This window comes from Felis catus, chromosome B3 (genome assembly GCF_018350175.1).
Source record: "Felis catus isolate Fca126 chromosome B3, F.catus_Fca126_mat1.0, whole genome shotgun sequence".
NCBI lineage: Eukaryota > Metazoa > Chordata > Mammalia > Carnivora > Felidae > Felis > Felis catus.
In genome coordinates, this window is record NC_058373.1 from 87,853,364 (window position 1) to 87,869,451 (window position 16,088).

A 16,088-nucleotide genomic window follows, 5' to 3' on the forward strand; every position below is an offset into this window, starting at 1 on the left:
AAATAACTGTGGTCGATGATTACACAACTCTGAATATTCTAAAAACCTCTGAGCTGTACACTTTAAATGGGTGAATTGTGTGGGTGTGTGAATTATACCCCAATAAAGCTATTCTTAAAAAATGAATACTTTTTAATCTACTCATAGCAGATTTTATAATTGCTCTAATTTTACATCAGGCTTCTCAGGCTTTATTAGACTTTGAAATAAGCAGGAAAACACGGAAAAAGTATATTTTATTGGTATTTAGGCCTAGCACAGTTCAATTCAAATAAAATGGAACAGAGCAATTTATTTAATTGAATACAACATATAAACATTTTTTTTAAGTTTCTGTTTTATCATACGATTGTGTTCATGCAAGTACAATCATCAAACTGTCCTTCCAAGCATTTATCATAGCACCACCTTTTATTTGCAGTACTTGATATAAATTTCATTGTCAAACATATCTGGCTTTAGCAATGTAAACATTTGCTACAAGTAAACTTTAAAAGGTAAAAGTGAATTATACTAATGAATAAATCAAAATAAAACTGAGCATCACCACATGATATAATTCAACAAAATATTATATAATACTGTTTGAGTAAGAACTTAATACATTTCACAATATGGAAGCAGAAATAAGAAATAATATGTAAACTCCCAAAATAGTGTTAAAATACTGAAGGATATAATGTAAAATTTACCTCAGAAAAACAAGGGGAAACAACATAACCATGCAGTAAAAACCAAATTTGCTTTAGTAGTGATGACAGTTATTTTACTGCAAAGCCTTCCTAAAACGCATTCTGACAAAATGGTTTATTTTCTATCTCCCTTTTTAAAAAACTTATCACGTCTCATTACATAGGTTGGGTATTTTATGGGAATTTCACATTTGTCAGTTGTGGGATTGTTACCCCAAAAAACTTTCCATCTCTAAACTATTTTTCCAAATGACCAAAAACATTAAATTATCTTCATGAAAATTACCATATATAAAGTCAAATAATTCCTAAACAAATCATCATAAAAATAAATCTGCCTTAACAGAATAAGTACAGAAAAAGGTGTATACATAAGTGCTTGAAAATCACAGATATATTTCAATGAATAGGCAAAAATGTTCACATTTATCATTACTGTCAATGATTTTGCTTACTTGGTTAAAATCAAGAAACAAGTTTTCAAAAAGTCAGCAAGGACATTCAGTGCCACTTTGTATTTTTCTGCAATATACGAATGAGTTATGTCTCTGTAGTGCAAGGCCAACTCTATTTCAACTCTTTAACATAATTAAGTTATAAAGACCTCAGATTTCTAAAACCAGCCATAATACTGTGGCAAGCAAAATAAATTTGTTCTTATTGCTCTTATATTCCAGCTTATTCTACAAATGTGAACATTTTTCCACATGTCTCAAACCATACTAATACAAAGAGTCTAGAGAGATACCTGTATTGGTTTCCACAGATAAACTGAAAAAGGAAATTGAAGTATTATTTCATCTTAAGTGTCCTTAATATGTTTAGCACTTCAAGCAGCACTTGACACAGCAAGTTTCTTCAAGTGATCCATAAACACTTGTAAACTAACATCATCTGTGAGAATAGGTGCTCCAGACTCCTGGAAGAAAAGAAAGATATTTGCTATGATTAAAACATAGCAGTTTTAACATAGAGTGTGCTGACAGCACAGAGCCTGCTTTGGATCCCGTCTCCCTCTCTCTCTCTGCCCCTCCCCGGCTTGTGCACATGTGTGCTCATACTCTCTCTACTCTCTCTCTTTCTCTCTCTCTCTCAAAAATAAAGGAATAAACATTTTTTAAAATGTAAATAAGTAAATAAATAAATAAATAAATCACAAGAAAATCACTGTAAGCAGAATAATGCCTATGCTCCAGTTGTATAATACAGAATCTGACTGGCCTTACTTAGTCCCAGGTTCCTGAGAGGGAAATTCCTTGGAATTTCCTAACATAGTGTCTTTGAAAACATAGTGTCTTTGTTATTCATAAGCCCTCAGATCACACTTGAGTTTACGCTTTGAGATGAGATAACTCAGGATGAGGGCCAATCACCAGAAAGATCAGTATGATTAGAGGGTGGGGTGGGGGGATTTAAGACAGCCTGACCTCTAGGGAAGGGAAGTGAGGTGAAGGGAGGGAAAAGAGGAAGGGAGCTGGAGATTCAATCAATCCTGGCTGGAAGTAAAGAAACAAACAAGTAACTCTGGATACCAAAGCTCAGTGGAGCTTCCTGTTTAACAAATTTGTCAATGCTAGGAGGGAGACATATCCTGATTCTACAGAGAAAGAGCACAAAAGCTCTATCTAGAACCCTTCCAGACCTCACTCTGTGGGTCTCTTCGCTAATCCTTATTTGTAATCTTTAAAATAAAACTGTGATCATAAGTAACAGTGCTCTCCTGAGTTCTGTGAGTTGTTCTAGGGAATTATCAAACCTGAGAGGGGGCTTGTGGGGAAGCCACCCCCTACAACCACACACACACACACACACACACACACACGCACGCGCACGCGCGCGCGCGCACACACACACACACACACACACAGATCTGTAGCTAGTTGGTCAGAAGTACAGGGAACCTGGGATCCCACCTGCAGCTGGCATCTGAAGTTGGGGGCAGTCTTGTTCTGAACCATGTCCTTTCACTTGCAGAATCTGCATTACCAGTAAGTGGTCAGCATCAGATCTGCACCGCAGAATCAGAATAGCTCCAGACCCAACTTAATCTTTATAGTACTAAAGTAAGTGCTCATTTGTCTTGACTGTATTGCCGCTTTTATCACTACTAAGGAATAAATCTCTCTTGGTGAGATTATTGCTGCCTACTAAAATACACTTGAGAGGCACCTGGGTGGCTTAGTCGGTTGAGCTTCTGACTCTTGATTTGGGGCTTCTGATTCTTGATTTTGGCCAAGGTCATGGGATAGAGCCCCGCACTGGACTCCACACTCAGCATGCAGCCTTTTCAAGATTCTCTCTCCCTCTCTCTCTCTCTCCCCCCCCCCTCCCTCTCTTCTCTCTTTCCCCCTCTCTCCCTCTCTCCTGCTTGTGCTCCCTCGCTTTCTCTCTAAAATAAAAATAAAAAAATAAAATTGCACATATTTCGGGGCACCAGGGTGGCTCAGCTGGTTGAGTATCCACTCTTGCTTTCAGCTCAGGTCATAATTCCAGGGTCATGGGATAGAGCCCCATGTCAGGCTCTGTGCTGAACATGGAGCCTACTTGAGGTTCTCTTGTTCTCCCTCTCCCTCTGCCCCTCGCCCCTGCTCACAAGCTCTCTCTCAAATAAAAAAAAAGAAAAATAAGGAAAATAATATTGCACATATTTGGGGGCACCTGGGTGGCTCAGTCAGTTGAGCATCTGACTCTTGATTTTGGCTCAGGTCATGATCCCAGAATCCCAGGATCAAGCCCCACGTTGGGCTCTGCACTGAGCATGGAGTCTGCTTGAAATTCTCTCTCCCTTTCTCTCTGGCCCTCTCCCCCCTACTTTAAAAAAAAAAAAAAACTGCACATATTTTAACAGAAATGCCAGTTGGAAGGAAGAATATTTACAGTATTTTTATTTATTTTTAAATTTTTGTTTTTTTGAGAGAGAGGGAAAGAGAGAACAAGTGCGGGAGGGGCAGACAGAGAAGGGGACAGAGAATCTGAAGCAGGCTCTGTGCTGACAGCAGAGAGCCCAATGCAAGGCTCAAACTCATGAACTGTGAGATCATGGCCAGATCCAAAGTCAGACACTTAACTGACTGAGCCACCCAGGCATCCACACAGCATTTTTAAAATAAACTATTCTTATAACTTTTCATTCAAGTCACTTTAATTGATCTCTGTGGGTTCTAAGTAACAGGAGTTAGGGAAAATTCCTATCCTTTATTTTAATAAAAACTGTGTTGACAGAATGACCCTGGTAATCCAATCCACTAATAATGAAAAAGGTTTTCTAGGGGTGCTTGGGTGGCTCAGTCAGTTGAGAATCTATCTGACTCTTGATTTCAGCCCAAGTCATGATCTCACAGTTCCTGGGATTGAACCCCAGGATTCTTGCTTGGGATTCTCGTTTTCTGCCCCTCCCCCACTTGCTCTTTCTTTCTCTGTCTCTCTCAAAATAAATAAATAAAAATTTTTTTAAAAAAGGTTTTCTAGATTTTATATCTGGATTTTTAAATTTTTCACCTAACACTCAAGTTCTCATTTATAAGTAAATATAAAAAATCTAAAACAAAGTAGTTAGGTAATTTTCAGAGATCAGCAAGTGAGGATCAACTGTAAGATGGAAATTTATAGCTCTTGTAAATTCTAGTCTGGCATAGCCACAGACCTGCCATAACTTCTGCTGAATAAAGAAAAGTCCATTTTATTATGTATTTTCATGAGCTAATTATAAGAATTTTAAAACTTGTTAAGGAAGGGAGACAATAGCACTGGGATTAACAGCTTGGAGTTTGGAGCCAGACTGCATGGGCTCAATTCCTTGCTCAGCCACTTACTGCCTGTATGACTTTGAGGAAGTTACTTAACCCCTCTGTGTCTTAGTTTCCTCATATTTAAAATAAGGATAATAACAGGACCTATTTCACATGGTTGTTATAATGATTAAATAAGTTCAACTGTATAAAGAAACAGAATACCTGACACACACAACAGGAATACATGTTTCAACTATTATCATTATTACCTTTTCTGAAAAACCTATTATTTTATAACACTGAAATATCTTTCCTTATTCAACATTCACAGTTAACACAGAGAAGCAAAGGTCTCAAAAATATGACTTAGACTAGTAATAACTGATAGCTCTTGGATTTTTTCTTTCTGCAACTATTCCTGATTTTTCTTCAATTTACACATTTTCCACCTCAATTCACCCAATCTCAGATCTATTTCTCCTGGTCAAGGCAAAATATATATCAATTTTCTAATTTATATACTGTAGAGATCTTATTTGAAATTATAAATAGTAACGGTCACCTCAAACTTATCAAAAACTTGCAGCTGATTGATCTTAATTTTTCAACTGTGCCTTTTTCCTCCTTAAAATATATCCAGGTTCAGGCAGAAAGATCTAAACTTTATATCATTTAGTATATGAAGCACTACAAGCAATGGGGAAACAGTGTTGCTGTGGTGCCCTCTTCAGGCCATCCATAGATAAAACTCACTGGGGACTCGATTTCTGACAAAAAGAAAACTAAAGTGTAAGATTGTATAATTTTTAGTAAAATGCCTGGCTACCAAGTTAACTTCCTAAATAGCAATCATCAATTTAATTTAATGATTAAAAATTCAGATTCTCCAGTCATAAAGGCCTAGAGTCAAATCCAGACCTGCCATAATTTGCCTATGTGATCCTGGATAAGTTACTTAAGCTATATAAGCCTCACTTTCCTCTTCTGAAAAATACAGTTAATAGTACTCCCTCATAAGAGTGTTTTGATGATTAAATAGGACTGCATAAAAATCTTAGCACAGTAACTAAAACAGCATAGATTCAATTTATTAGTTATGATATCTATAAAAATATTAGCATAATTTACAAAAATCATAGGTCAAGAAAGACCTTAGGGCTCTCATTTATGCCTCTAATGCCTTTGCTTCCAGGCTAGAATAATTAAACTTCAAAGTTTAAAACAGATTTTCTTTCCTATTTAAAATATCTTTAGGGAGAGACTTAATTTTTTTCCCCATTGATAACAAGAAAAACTAATATTTACCAAGTCTTACCGTGCATATCAAGCACGTATTAAACTCTGTAATACACAAGGAAGAAAAGGCAAAGAGAAGACTTTGAAAACTTATAGAGGTTTCAACTACCAGCCCAGAATGATGTTTCTCCATGTTTAACGGCTCAACAAGTTCTTTATAAGTCTACCAACTACATCTCCATGTTGTAATTTTTTTTTAAGTAGGCTCCATGCCCAATGTGGGGCTTGAACTCACGACCCCGAGGTCGAGAGTCGCATGCTCTACCGAGTCAACCAGGTGCCCCCATGTTGTAATTTAAACCCAGAAAAGCAAGAAGCAAGTTATTATTTACATGATCTAAACTACATTAAAAAAAATTTTTTTTTAAATGTTTATTTTTGAGAGAGGGAGACAGAGCGTGAGCAGTGGAGGGGCAGAGAGAGAGGGAGACACAGAATCCGAAGCAGGCTCCAGACTCTGAGCTGTCAGCACAGAGCCAGATGCGGGGCTCAAACCCATGAACTGTGAGATCATGACCTGACTCCAAGTTGGACGCTTAACTGACTGAGCCACCCAGGTGCCCCTAAACTATATTTTTTAATGTAGAAATTAAGCTACAAAGATATATTTTATTTGGTCTGCATTAATGTGGGCTCACAACATTTTGTTAACTAAATTATGTGAATGGCAACAATCAGCTGGAGGGGAGGAACAGTTACCCCCTTTGGAAAAGGATTTCTGTATCCTTCCCATGAGCCCTCTGACCCCAGGTATTGCCTCTTCACAATGAGAGTATCAGATTTTCTTATATTCATACAGCTTCACTCATCTGTTAGTCACCTGGCCCCTCAGAGCATTTGATAGGGGACCCGACAAATACTATTTTAAAGTATCCTTCAACCTCCCCTTCTCCATATTGACGATTAATCACCATTTTCATGAACTTTATTAACTGGTGCTACTTTCCTGTTTTCTTGCAACTTTTTTCCCTAAACAAGTTTCTCTTTAGTTGTGAGATCCAGAACTAAAACCAGTACTCAGATAACTAAAGTATAATGGAAAGGCTGACTTATGGTACATTCTGTATTCCAAAATTCCACGTCATAGTTGGCTTTTTGTTCTACAGCAAGTGGAATGGGGTAGAGGGTGATACTGATGATGTATATGTATATCCATTATATGGGCATACATTTTTTACTCTCATGTGCTATATACTCTTTCTACATCTTCCGAGAGTGAGCTCCTGTCCTCACTATAAAAACCTTACCTTTCAGAACTTTTAGACCATGGATTCAACTTATTTATCTATATCATAAATGCTCCTTAACTCCTGAACACCTCCACAAAGCTCCCATACTCTAATCTCTGTTCTCCTGCCCAGATCTGTAATACTCAATACATGCTACGTTTAAGTACTGTGGAAAGTCAAAAATTAAAAGGACATAGCTATTACTCCCAAGCAACTTATAATCTAACGGGAGGGATAAGACCCATCAGAAATGGATGAGGGGCACCTGGGTGGCTCGGTCGGTTGAGCGTCTGACTTCGGCTCAGGTCATGATCTCGCAGTCCATGAGTCCGAGCCCCGCATCGGGCCCTGTGCCGACAGCTTGGAGCCTGGAGCCTTCTGATTCTGTGTCTCCCTCTCTCTCTGCCCCTCCCCTGCTCATGCTCTGTCTCTCTCACTCTCAAAAATGAATAAATGTTAAAAAAAAATTTTTTTTAATGGATGAAAATAAGGAATGAAGGGGCAGAGATAGTATACAAATCAAGTCATGCAATGACAGAAAAAATTTCAAGGAGTAAGTGAACTTTGAACTCAGCCTTGATGGATGGCTACCATGTGTACAAGTGGTGATAGGGACAAGTCACACAGAGAGTAACATGCTTAGTATATTCAAAGTGGAATAAGACTAAACAGTAGCTAAAAGTGGGAAAACTTATTTGGATTATGCCATAAATGACCCTCAAAAGAAGGTCTTATAAAGAGTTTATATGTAATTCCATAAGGGGTTATTTAAGATTAAAGATTTCTAGGAAGTACTCTGACCAAGAACTGCATTACAGAGACTACTCTGGCCAGTGCCAAAATGGAAAGAAAAGGGCTGAAGCACTGACAGTCTATGTGAACAGTAACAGGGCTTGACCTCAGTTAGTGACCGGGAAAGGAGGGAACAGATAAGGGAAACAGATCCAACCATTTGTGAATAGTTAGAGACAGAAGGGAGAAAATAAAATGCAAATGACTACAGTTCCAAGCCTTGGGAAATGAGATATGGTGGGGCCCTCTGTAAAAATGAGAAAGTCAGGCAGAACAAGATGGTATGAAAGAGAAGTTCAAGTTGGCACACACAGCTTATGAAATGTCTACAGGAAACTCAAGTGATGTGTAACAGTCTATAGCTCAATGTGAGGCCAAACCAAAGGGAGAGGTTTGTAAGTTAGCCTCAGATGAAAGCTGAAGACACAGGATGTATGCAATTGCCCAGAAGAAGAGTGTATGCAGAGAAATGAGGGCAAAATATTGAGGCACCTCTATATTCAAACGGAAGGCATCTTCATCCTAATCACTGCTTCATTTATTTTCTACCCAGCCTGAACTTCATAGTCATTTAACATTGCTCTAAATTATTGCACTCCCTTTAATGTGTCCATCTTTCTTATCTGAAGTGCTAAATCACCTCCCAAAGTCTATCATCTTTGATGCAATGCCTGAACTATAAAGCATGGCTAAAGAACATAATGGAAGCAAGCTACAGAAATTAATAGTAAATAAAGTGGCCCCTCACTGCGGTAAAAGCTTCTTATTTACCTGCTGTTGCTTTCTTATATTCCGTATAGCTGTTTGTTTTTTGTTTTTTTAACGTTTATTTTTTTTTTTTTTTTGAGACAGAGAGAGACAGAGCATGAACGGGGGAGGGTCAGAGAGAGAGGGAGACACAGAATCTGAAACTGGCTCCAGGCTCTGAGCTGTCAGCACAGAGCCCGACACGGGGCTCGAACTCACAGACTGCGAGATTATGACCTGAGCCGAAGTCTGATGCTTAACCGACTGAGACACCCAGGCGCCCCTCCTGATAGCTGTTTTAACATCTTTTCTATTTTCTAGTTCTTTACCCCTAGCATTTCTCACTCTTAGCAAATAATTCACCATTACTGAAAAGAAATAGGCAATTACCCAATGTGAGCTTTCTCTCCTCAATGTCCTTCTCTGTCATCACCCTTCATACCATTTGCTTTTGCAGAAATAAATGTCCTGCCTCCTTACCAATGCTGAAACTCCATATCGTGCTTGTGATCACATGATCTGCTTTTGAGGATCTTAAATATCTATAAGCTGTTATAAGCTGTTATTTTGTCAGCATCTTATACTTAGTCTACAAATAAACTCCGTGCCTTTACCCTAATAACAATCAACCTTCTATCCTATTACTTAAAATCAGGCTAAATTTGCAAAAGAACCATTTACAATTACAACCTCCACTTCTTTAGCACCCACTAATTCCTTACAATCTATCTTCTACTCAACCACTATTTAAAACTGCCTACCAGAGGGGTGCCTGGGTGGCTTAGTCGGTTAAGCGTCTGACTTCGGCTCAGGTCACGATCTCGCGGTCGGTGGGTTCAAGCCCCGCGTCGGGCTCTGTGCTGACAGCTCAGAGCCTGGAGCCTGTTTCAGATTCTGTGTCTCCCTCTCTCTGTGACCCTCCCCCGTTCATGCTCTGTGTCTCTCTGTCTCAAAAATAAATAAACGTTAAAAAAAATTTTTTTTTTAAATAAAATAAAACTGCCTACCAGAGGGGTGCTGGGTAGCTCAGTCAGTTAAATGTCCGACTTGGGCTGAGGTCATGATCTCACAGTTCATGAGTTTGAGCCCCACGTTTGGTTCTGTGCTGACAGCTCAGAGCCTAGAGCCTGCTTCAGATTCTACGCCTCCCTCTGTCTCTGCCCCTCCCCTGTTCACACTCTGTCTCTCTCTCAAAAATAAATAAACATTAAAAAAATAAATAAAATAAAATAAAATAAAATAAAATAAAATAAAATAAAATAAAATAAAATAAAATAAAATAAAATAACTGCTTACCAGGGCCACAAATGACCCTTGAAATCCATCTACCCTCACCCTCCTTCAAACATCTGCAGCATCTCAGAATCTGTTAACTCTCTTGCTTCTTTTTTCTATAAAGTCCTCCCCTCACCTATTATGCCATGGTATAGTATTCTTTTCATTTTCCTCCCACCTCTGTGATTATTTATAAAATACTCCTACCACTTGTACTTCCTCAAGGTTTTATCTCATCCTTCCTCTGCCTCTCTGCACTTTCCTTGGACAAGTAACACTGATGACTTTAAATATAACTTGTCCATGATCAACTTTCACATCCTTGCCTCATCACCAAACCCAAATTTCTAACAGCCTGCTCAATTTGGCCATCTAGATGTTACCTCAAACTCAACGTGCCTAAAATCAAACGTTTTCTCTCTACCTTCCCACTTACTGGCACATGTTCTCCTAGTTACCCAGGCTTAAAACCCTACATTTACCTTGTACTCCCTCAATTATTTTTTACATTTATTTATTTTTGATAGAGAGAGACAGAGCACAAGTGGGAGAAGGGAAGGAGAGAAGGAAGAGAGAGAAGGAGAGAGAAGGAGAAAGAAGGAGAGAAGGAGAATCTGAAGCAGGCTCCAGGCTCTGAGCTGTCAGCACAGAGCCCGACGCAGGACTCGAACTCACAAACTGCGAAATCGTGACCTGAGCCGAAGTTGGACACCTAACTGTGCCATCCAGGCGCCCCTCCCTCAACTATTTTTTAAACATTCAAACCTACAGAACAGTTGAGAAAAAAGTACAATGAACACCCACATATTCTACCTAAATTCACTGATTAACATTTTATTTTGCCACATTTGCTTTGTTTCTATATATTCTTCCTCTCCTTTTTTTTTTGTTGAATCATTTCTGTAAGTTGAACACTTCATGATATTTTACCCCCAGTTTTTTTTTAAATGTTTATTTATTTTTTAAAGATACACAGAGTATGAGCAGGGGAGAAGCAGAGAGAGAGAGAAACACAGAATCTGAAGCAGGCTCCAGGCTCCAAGCTGTCAGCACAGACCCCAACACGGGACTCAAATGCATGAACTGCAAGATCATGACCTGAGCCAAAGTCGGATGCTTAACCGACTGAGCCAATCAGGTGCCCCACCCCCAAACACTTCAGGATATATCTCCCAAGGTCAAGGACACCCTCCTATATAACCACAACAGCAGAATCACACTCCAGAAATTTAATATTATACCTGTATCTGATATATGGTCCATATTCAAATGGGATACAAATCATCCCATTTATGTTCTTTATAGCTGTTTTCTCTAATCTAGAATCCAATCAGAATTCAGATTTTGCATTTAGCGATCTTGCCTTAGACTAACTTTTACTTTCCTACAACTTCTAGCAAATCTCACTGGTTCCACTTTTAAAATATCACCAAAATCTATTCCTTTTCACTATCTTGCCTTCAATCCCCCTCATTTGGATTACTTCAAAATATAGTTTCAACCTACAGACTGTTCTCAATTAATCTTAAGATTCAACTATATTTTCTAAGACTCAAATTTGCTCCTCTGCCCAAAAGCCTTTAGTAATGTTTTATTACTTACCAATAGATTCAGCTCCTCAGCACTCAATCTGGCATTCAAAATCCTCTACAATTTAACTGCACAATACATTTCCAGTTTATTGTTCTATTCATCCCTATATGTCCCTGTACCTTACTGTCCTCTACCTGAATTCCCTTCCTCATACAATTTCTACTTCTTCAAATAGTAACCATTCTATAAGGAAATGTCCCCTCTCCTGAGCTCTTTTCTTATCACACACTGTCTCCTGCTGCCACCATGTGCTCTCTTCCTCTCTTCCTTCTCTAAACCCTCTATATTTTATATCTTTCTAAAAGAACATCTTATAATGACTCGTGTATTTTAATTACTCAGATATGTATCTCTTCCTAATACTAGACTACAAACTCTTTAAAAGCAGGGATGATCAAGGGGGCACCTGGGTGGCTCAGTTGGTTAAGTGTCTGACTTGGGCTCAGGTCATGATCTCATGGCTCGTGAGTTCAAGCCCCGTGTCAGGCTCTGTGCTGACAGCTCGGAGCCTGGAGCCTGCTTCAGACTCTGTGTCTCCCTCTCTCTCTGCCCCTCCACAACTCACGCTCTGTCTCTGTCTCTCTCAAAATATAAATAAACATTAAAAAAAAAAAAAAAAAAAGCAGGGATGATAAAAACGATGAATCACTAAATTCTACTCCTGAAACAAATATTACACTGTATGTTAACTAACTAGAATTTAAATAAGAACCTGAAACATAAAAAAAAAAAAAAAAAAAAAAAGAGGATGATCACTATGTACTCTAAAGTACCAATACAGAATCCTGTACATTGGACACTCAATAAATGTTGATATACTGTATCAAGAGGTAGGACATTTAAAAAAATTAAAATATATTAACAATGATTTCCAGGCTTCTTGCCACTCTTATTCAACTACAATCCCTGACCTCTCCAACTTACTATGTGTGGCCCTTTTGTAGTTCATGTCCTAGTATTAGCTTAAATCATCACTTCCTATCTTATACACTATATTGCTTTTTGTCTCAAGGGTGTAGTACTAAACTTGGGATATGAAGGAATTCTATTTGACATAATTACTTTTTATTTTCTATGGTGCCACCAAATGCTTAATTCGATTTTCTACTCATTTTTTCATTACTTTTGCAACAGAAATCATTAGCAAATATGTAGGAAAATGTGTAGTTCTCATTAAAATGACAAACTATAAATACATAAAGAAATAATTTCCCAAATCCACTATTTACACTTACCTGTCCCCAGGCATACATATTATTATGAGTCTGGGAAGGGTTGACTTTTGAAAGCAGGAAACGGGCCTTAAAAGCAAAGAAGAAATAACATCCATCAAAAATAGATTTAGTTAATATGAGCCAAACAAATACATTATGTGATCTAAAATTTAATTAAAAGGCAACTTTTTAAAAATGAACTAATTTTGGAAATATGTAGGCCACTACATGTTACAAATAAATATACCCTCTTCTCTCTAAATCATACATTCGTAACAACAAATAATAAATTAGTCAAAAATTCAGTATATAAAAATTATGTGTGCAACAAGTAGGACAAGATTAGTGTCAATTTTACTAAACACTTGGTCTGAAACATCATCAGAGGTTTGAAGTTCCAAAAAGTGACCTACACATTCTTTAAACAATGACTCTCAAACTTTTTTAAACTGCAGGCTATTCCATAAGACAAGTTACCTAACATTTTAACCATCTATCTATTAAATCATATCATTGTAAAAATAATAACCAAAATAAAAGCAGAAAATAGCACTATACATGGTAAGATGGTAAGACATTGATGAGAGAACCAGGCATGAATATAATTTCATATTGGAAGAACACAAGCAGTCCTATCTTTTGAAATTTAGTACCACACAAAATCATTTTCTACTCTATGAGTAATCAACTTAACACAAGAAAATTGGCTCTAGAGTCAGAACACCTAGATTCAAATCCCAGTTTCTCCATTTACTGTGTTTCCTTCGCGACAAGTAACCTAAGTCTTGGTTTTATTATCTGTAAAATGGAGGTAACAACAGAATTGTTAGGAGGGTCCAATGGGATAAGGTGTGTAAAGTACTATCAGCTTTGCAAATTCTCAATACGTGGTAGCTCCTATTATAAATATAATAAAATCCTAAAAGTAACTGCTATCATTTCTGAATAATAGTTACTGATATTTACCACCTACTTTATAATACTGCACTAGGCACTACGGATACAACAATAAATGAAGCAAGATCCCTGCCTTTAAGGAGAAGAGAAACGAACTTATAATAATTTATAAATACTTTATTATAATTCTAACAAAATTACAAGGGAGAAGTAAAAAGTGTTTTCAGAGTGTACAGAGGCACCTGAGGCACCTGGGTGACGTAGTCGGTTAAGTGTCCAACTCTTGATTTCTACTCAGGTCGTGATCTCATGGTTTATGAGACTGAGCCCCACATCGGACTCTATGCTGACAGCACAGAGCCTGCTTGGGATTCTGTTTCTCTCTCTCTCTGTCCCTCCCCTGCTTGCTCTCTCTCTCAAAATAAATAAAAACAAAGTTAAAAAACAAAAAAAAAAGTGTATGGGGGTGTCTGGGTGGCTCAGTAGGTTGAGCATCCAACTCCTGATTTTGGCTCAGGTCATGATCCTAGGCTCATGGGATTGAGCTCCACATCAGGCTCCATGCTGAGCATGAAGCCTGCTTGAGATTCTCTGTCTTTCCCTCTGCCCCTTTCCCCCACTTACTCTCAACCTCAAATTAAATTTAAAAAGGCGGAGGGGAGGAGGCTCTTGAGTGGCTCAGTCAGTTGGGTGTCCAGCTTTGGCTCATGTCATGATCTCGCAGTTCATGAGTTTGAGCCCCACATTGGGCTCTGTGCTGACAGTTCAGAGCCTGTTGCCTGCTTTGGATTCTGTATCTTCCTCTCTCTCTGTCCCTTCCCTGCTTGCACTTTCTCTCTCTCAGAAATAAATAAACATTAAAAAAAAAAAAAAAAGAGTGTATGTTAAGGGGTCTTCAACTTAGCCTTCTGAAAGGCTATATGCACACATATATGTACATGTGTATATGTACATGTATCTTATTTAATCCTAATAATTCTAAAAACCACAAAGCCTTTTGTAATATCATAATGTTTTCCTATTACATGACATTTTCTAGAAAACTGAAACGACAGAATGAAGAAAACAAAAAAATTGTTACCATAAACTTCATATTCATAGACTTTTTCATTAAATACACAGATTAAAGAAAATTACACTGAAAAAGGTACACTAAATTATTTTCCAACTTGCTGTTCTTGCTCAGCTAAAGCAGACAAACCACCATAACACCATCCTGGCTCTGTTATTAAATCTGGGCTGGTAGCAGAAGATGGGAGAAACAGCTAGCTTTAGGTAACGAGTCAATAACCACTGCTTTGCACTCAAAGCTAAGGCAAAAAGCAAGCATATTTTCCCTTGTAAACCTCCTCCTATCCATCTCCTCCCTCTTTCACTTGCTTTGGGAAGCAGTCTATTCAAATTAAAGTCAGAAGGCAAATAGCAACAACTCATTACAAAACTAGCAACAAGCAAATTAACTGTACTTACCTGGCTACCTCCATGTTCAGTATCAATGTATCTTGGCATTGGAAATCTGGAGTGAAGAATCTCCTGGGCATCATCCACCGGGGCTTGTAGAAGATGGCGGAAATTTTCATATTCTGGCATGTCTTGGTATCCTGACTTGCGCCACTGTGCAATGGTCTAATTTTAAAACAATCAAAGGAATTATTACTTTTAATTTCTTACCTATTCAAAATCTTTAAGAGATTTTTACAAAGGAATTAATCTTCAGAAAATAAGAAAACTATAGATCATTATTTCATTTATCTCAGGTTTTAAATTAATACTACGTATTTTTGAGTAAATACATGAAAAATGAGGTTACTTCTCCTTTAAAAGTAAAAAGAAGTAATAAACCAGAAAATTTGCTAACAGAAGACTTCCCAGATACTTCAAAATTAATCACCGACTATTATAAAATCTTTATCAATGGAGTTACATTCTAGCAAGACATGAAAACATAAAACTTTAATAATAATAGCAATAACACTATAAATATGCCTGGAAAGAGCATCTGAGTCAATTCTTTTATTAAGGTAATGGCTCCAAAAAGCATGGGATTAAATCAACCAAAAATTTAAATTTGGTTTGGTTTCTAACTTAACTGCATCAGTCAATACATACTCTGCATCACTTTATATCTTTGTAGTTAACAGAGGAACAGTCATGTGCATTTCAGACTTCTCCTTTAATTACATTAACAAGCTACTTAAAATTACACACACACACACACACACAAAAGCAAAATATTTCACTCTGTCATGTAATAGGCATTATTCTTAAAAATTAAAGGACATTAGTACTGATATCAATTAAAAACAATAATCAGTAAATCTTTTAAAAGGTCTAGATAATATTACTCAAAAGGATATTTTGAGTAACACCTCTACTCTTACAGTGCAAATCTAAAATCACAACTAAAACAATTGGAAAAGTAAATCTGCACAAGTTACTATAATTCTAGACTAGAAGTTTGAGTGTGGGTCTATGAAAAACGAATCTCTTTCAAGGCATCCAGAAAACAGTACTTTCTTACACAGAGAAAGCATTTAATTATTGCTGAGTGAGTAAGTGCAGGAATGAACAGACCTCTGCTACAGAACTGAATTAAAGTTTACTGACTACTCAAATATTCTT

General features: G+C 37.5%; 1 protein-coding gene across 6 annotated transcripts in view; it reads right to left on the reverse strand.

Annotated features, from left to right (window-relative positions):
- Positions 1-219: 219 nt before the first annotated feature.
- The window catches only part of SEC23A (SEC23 homolog A, COPII coat complex component), a 67,560-nt gene continuing 51,691 nt past the window's right edge, over positions 220-16,088 (reverse strand). For all 6 annotated transcript variants that reach the window (XM_045059839.1, XM_045059840.1, XM_011283203.4 and 3 more), the window contains 3 exons: positions 14,937-15,092; positions 12,591-12,656; positions 220-1,611 (listed from right to left, as the gene is read on the reverse strand). In XM_045059839.1, the coding sequence (XP_044915774.1) occupies positions 1,522-1,611; positions 12,591-12,656; positions 14,937-15,092 (312 nt within the window). In that variant the 3' untranslated portion in view covers positions 220-1,521. The remainder of the gene's footprint in view (positions 1,612-12,590; positions 12,657-14,936; positions 15,093-16,088) is intronic.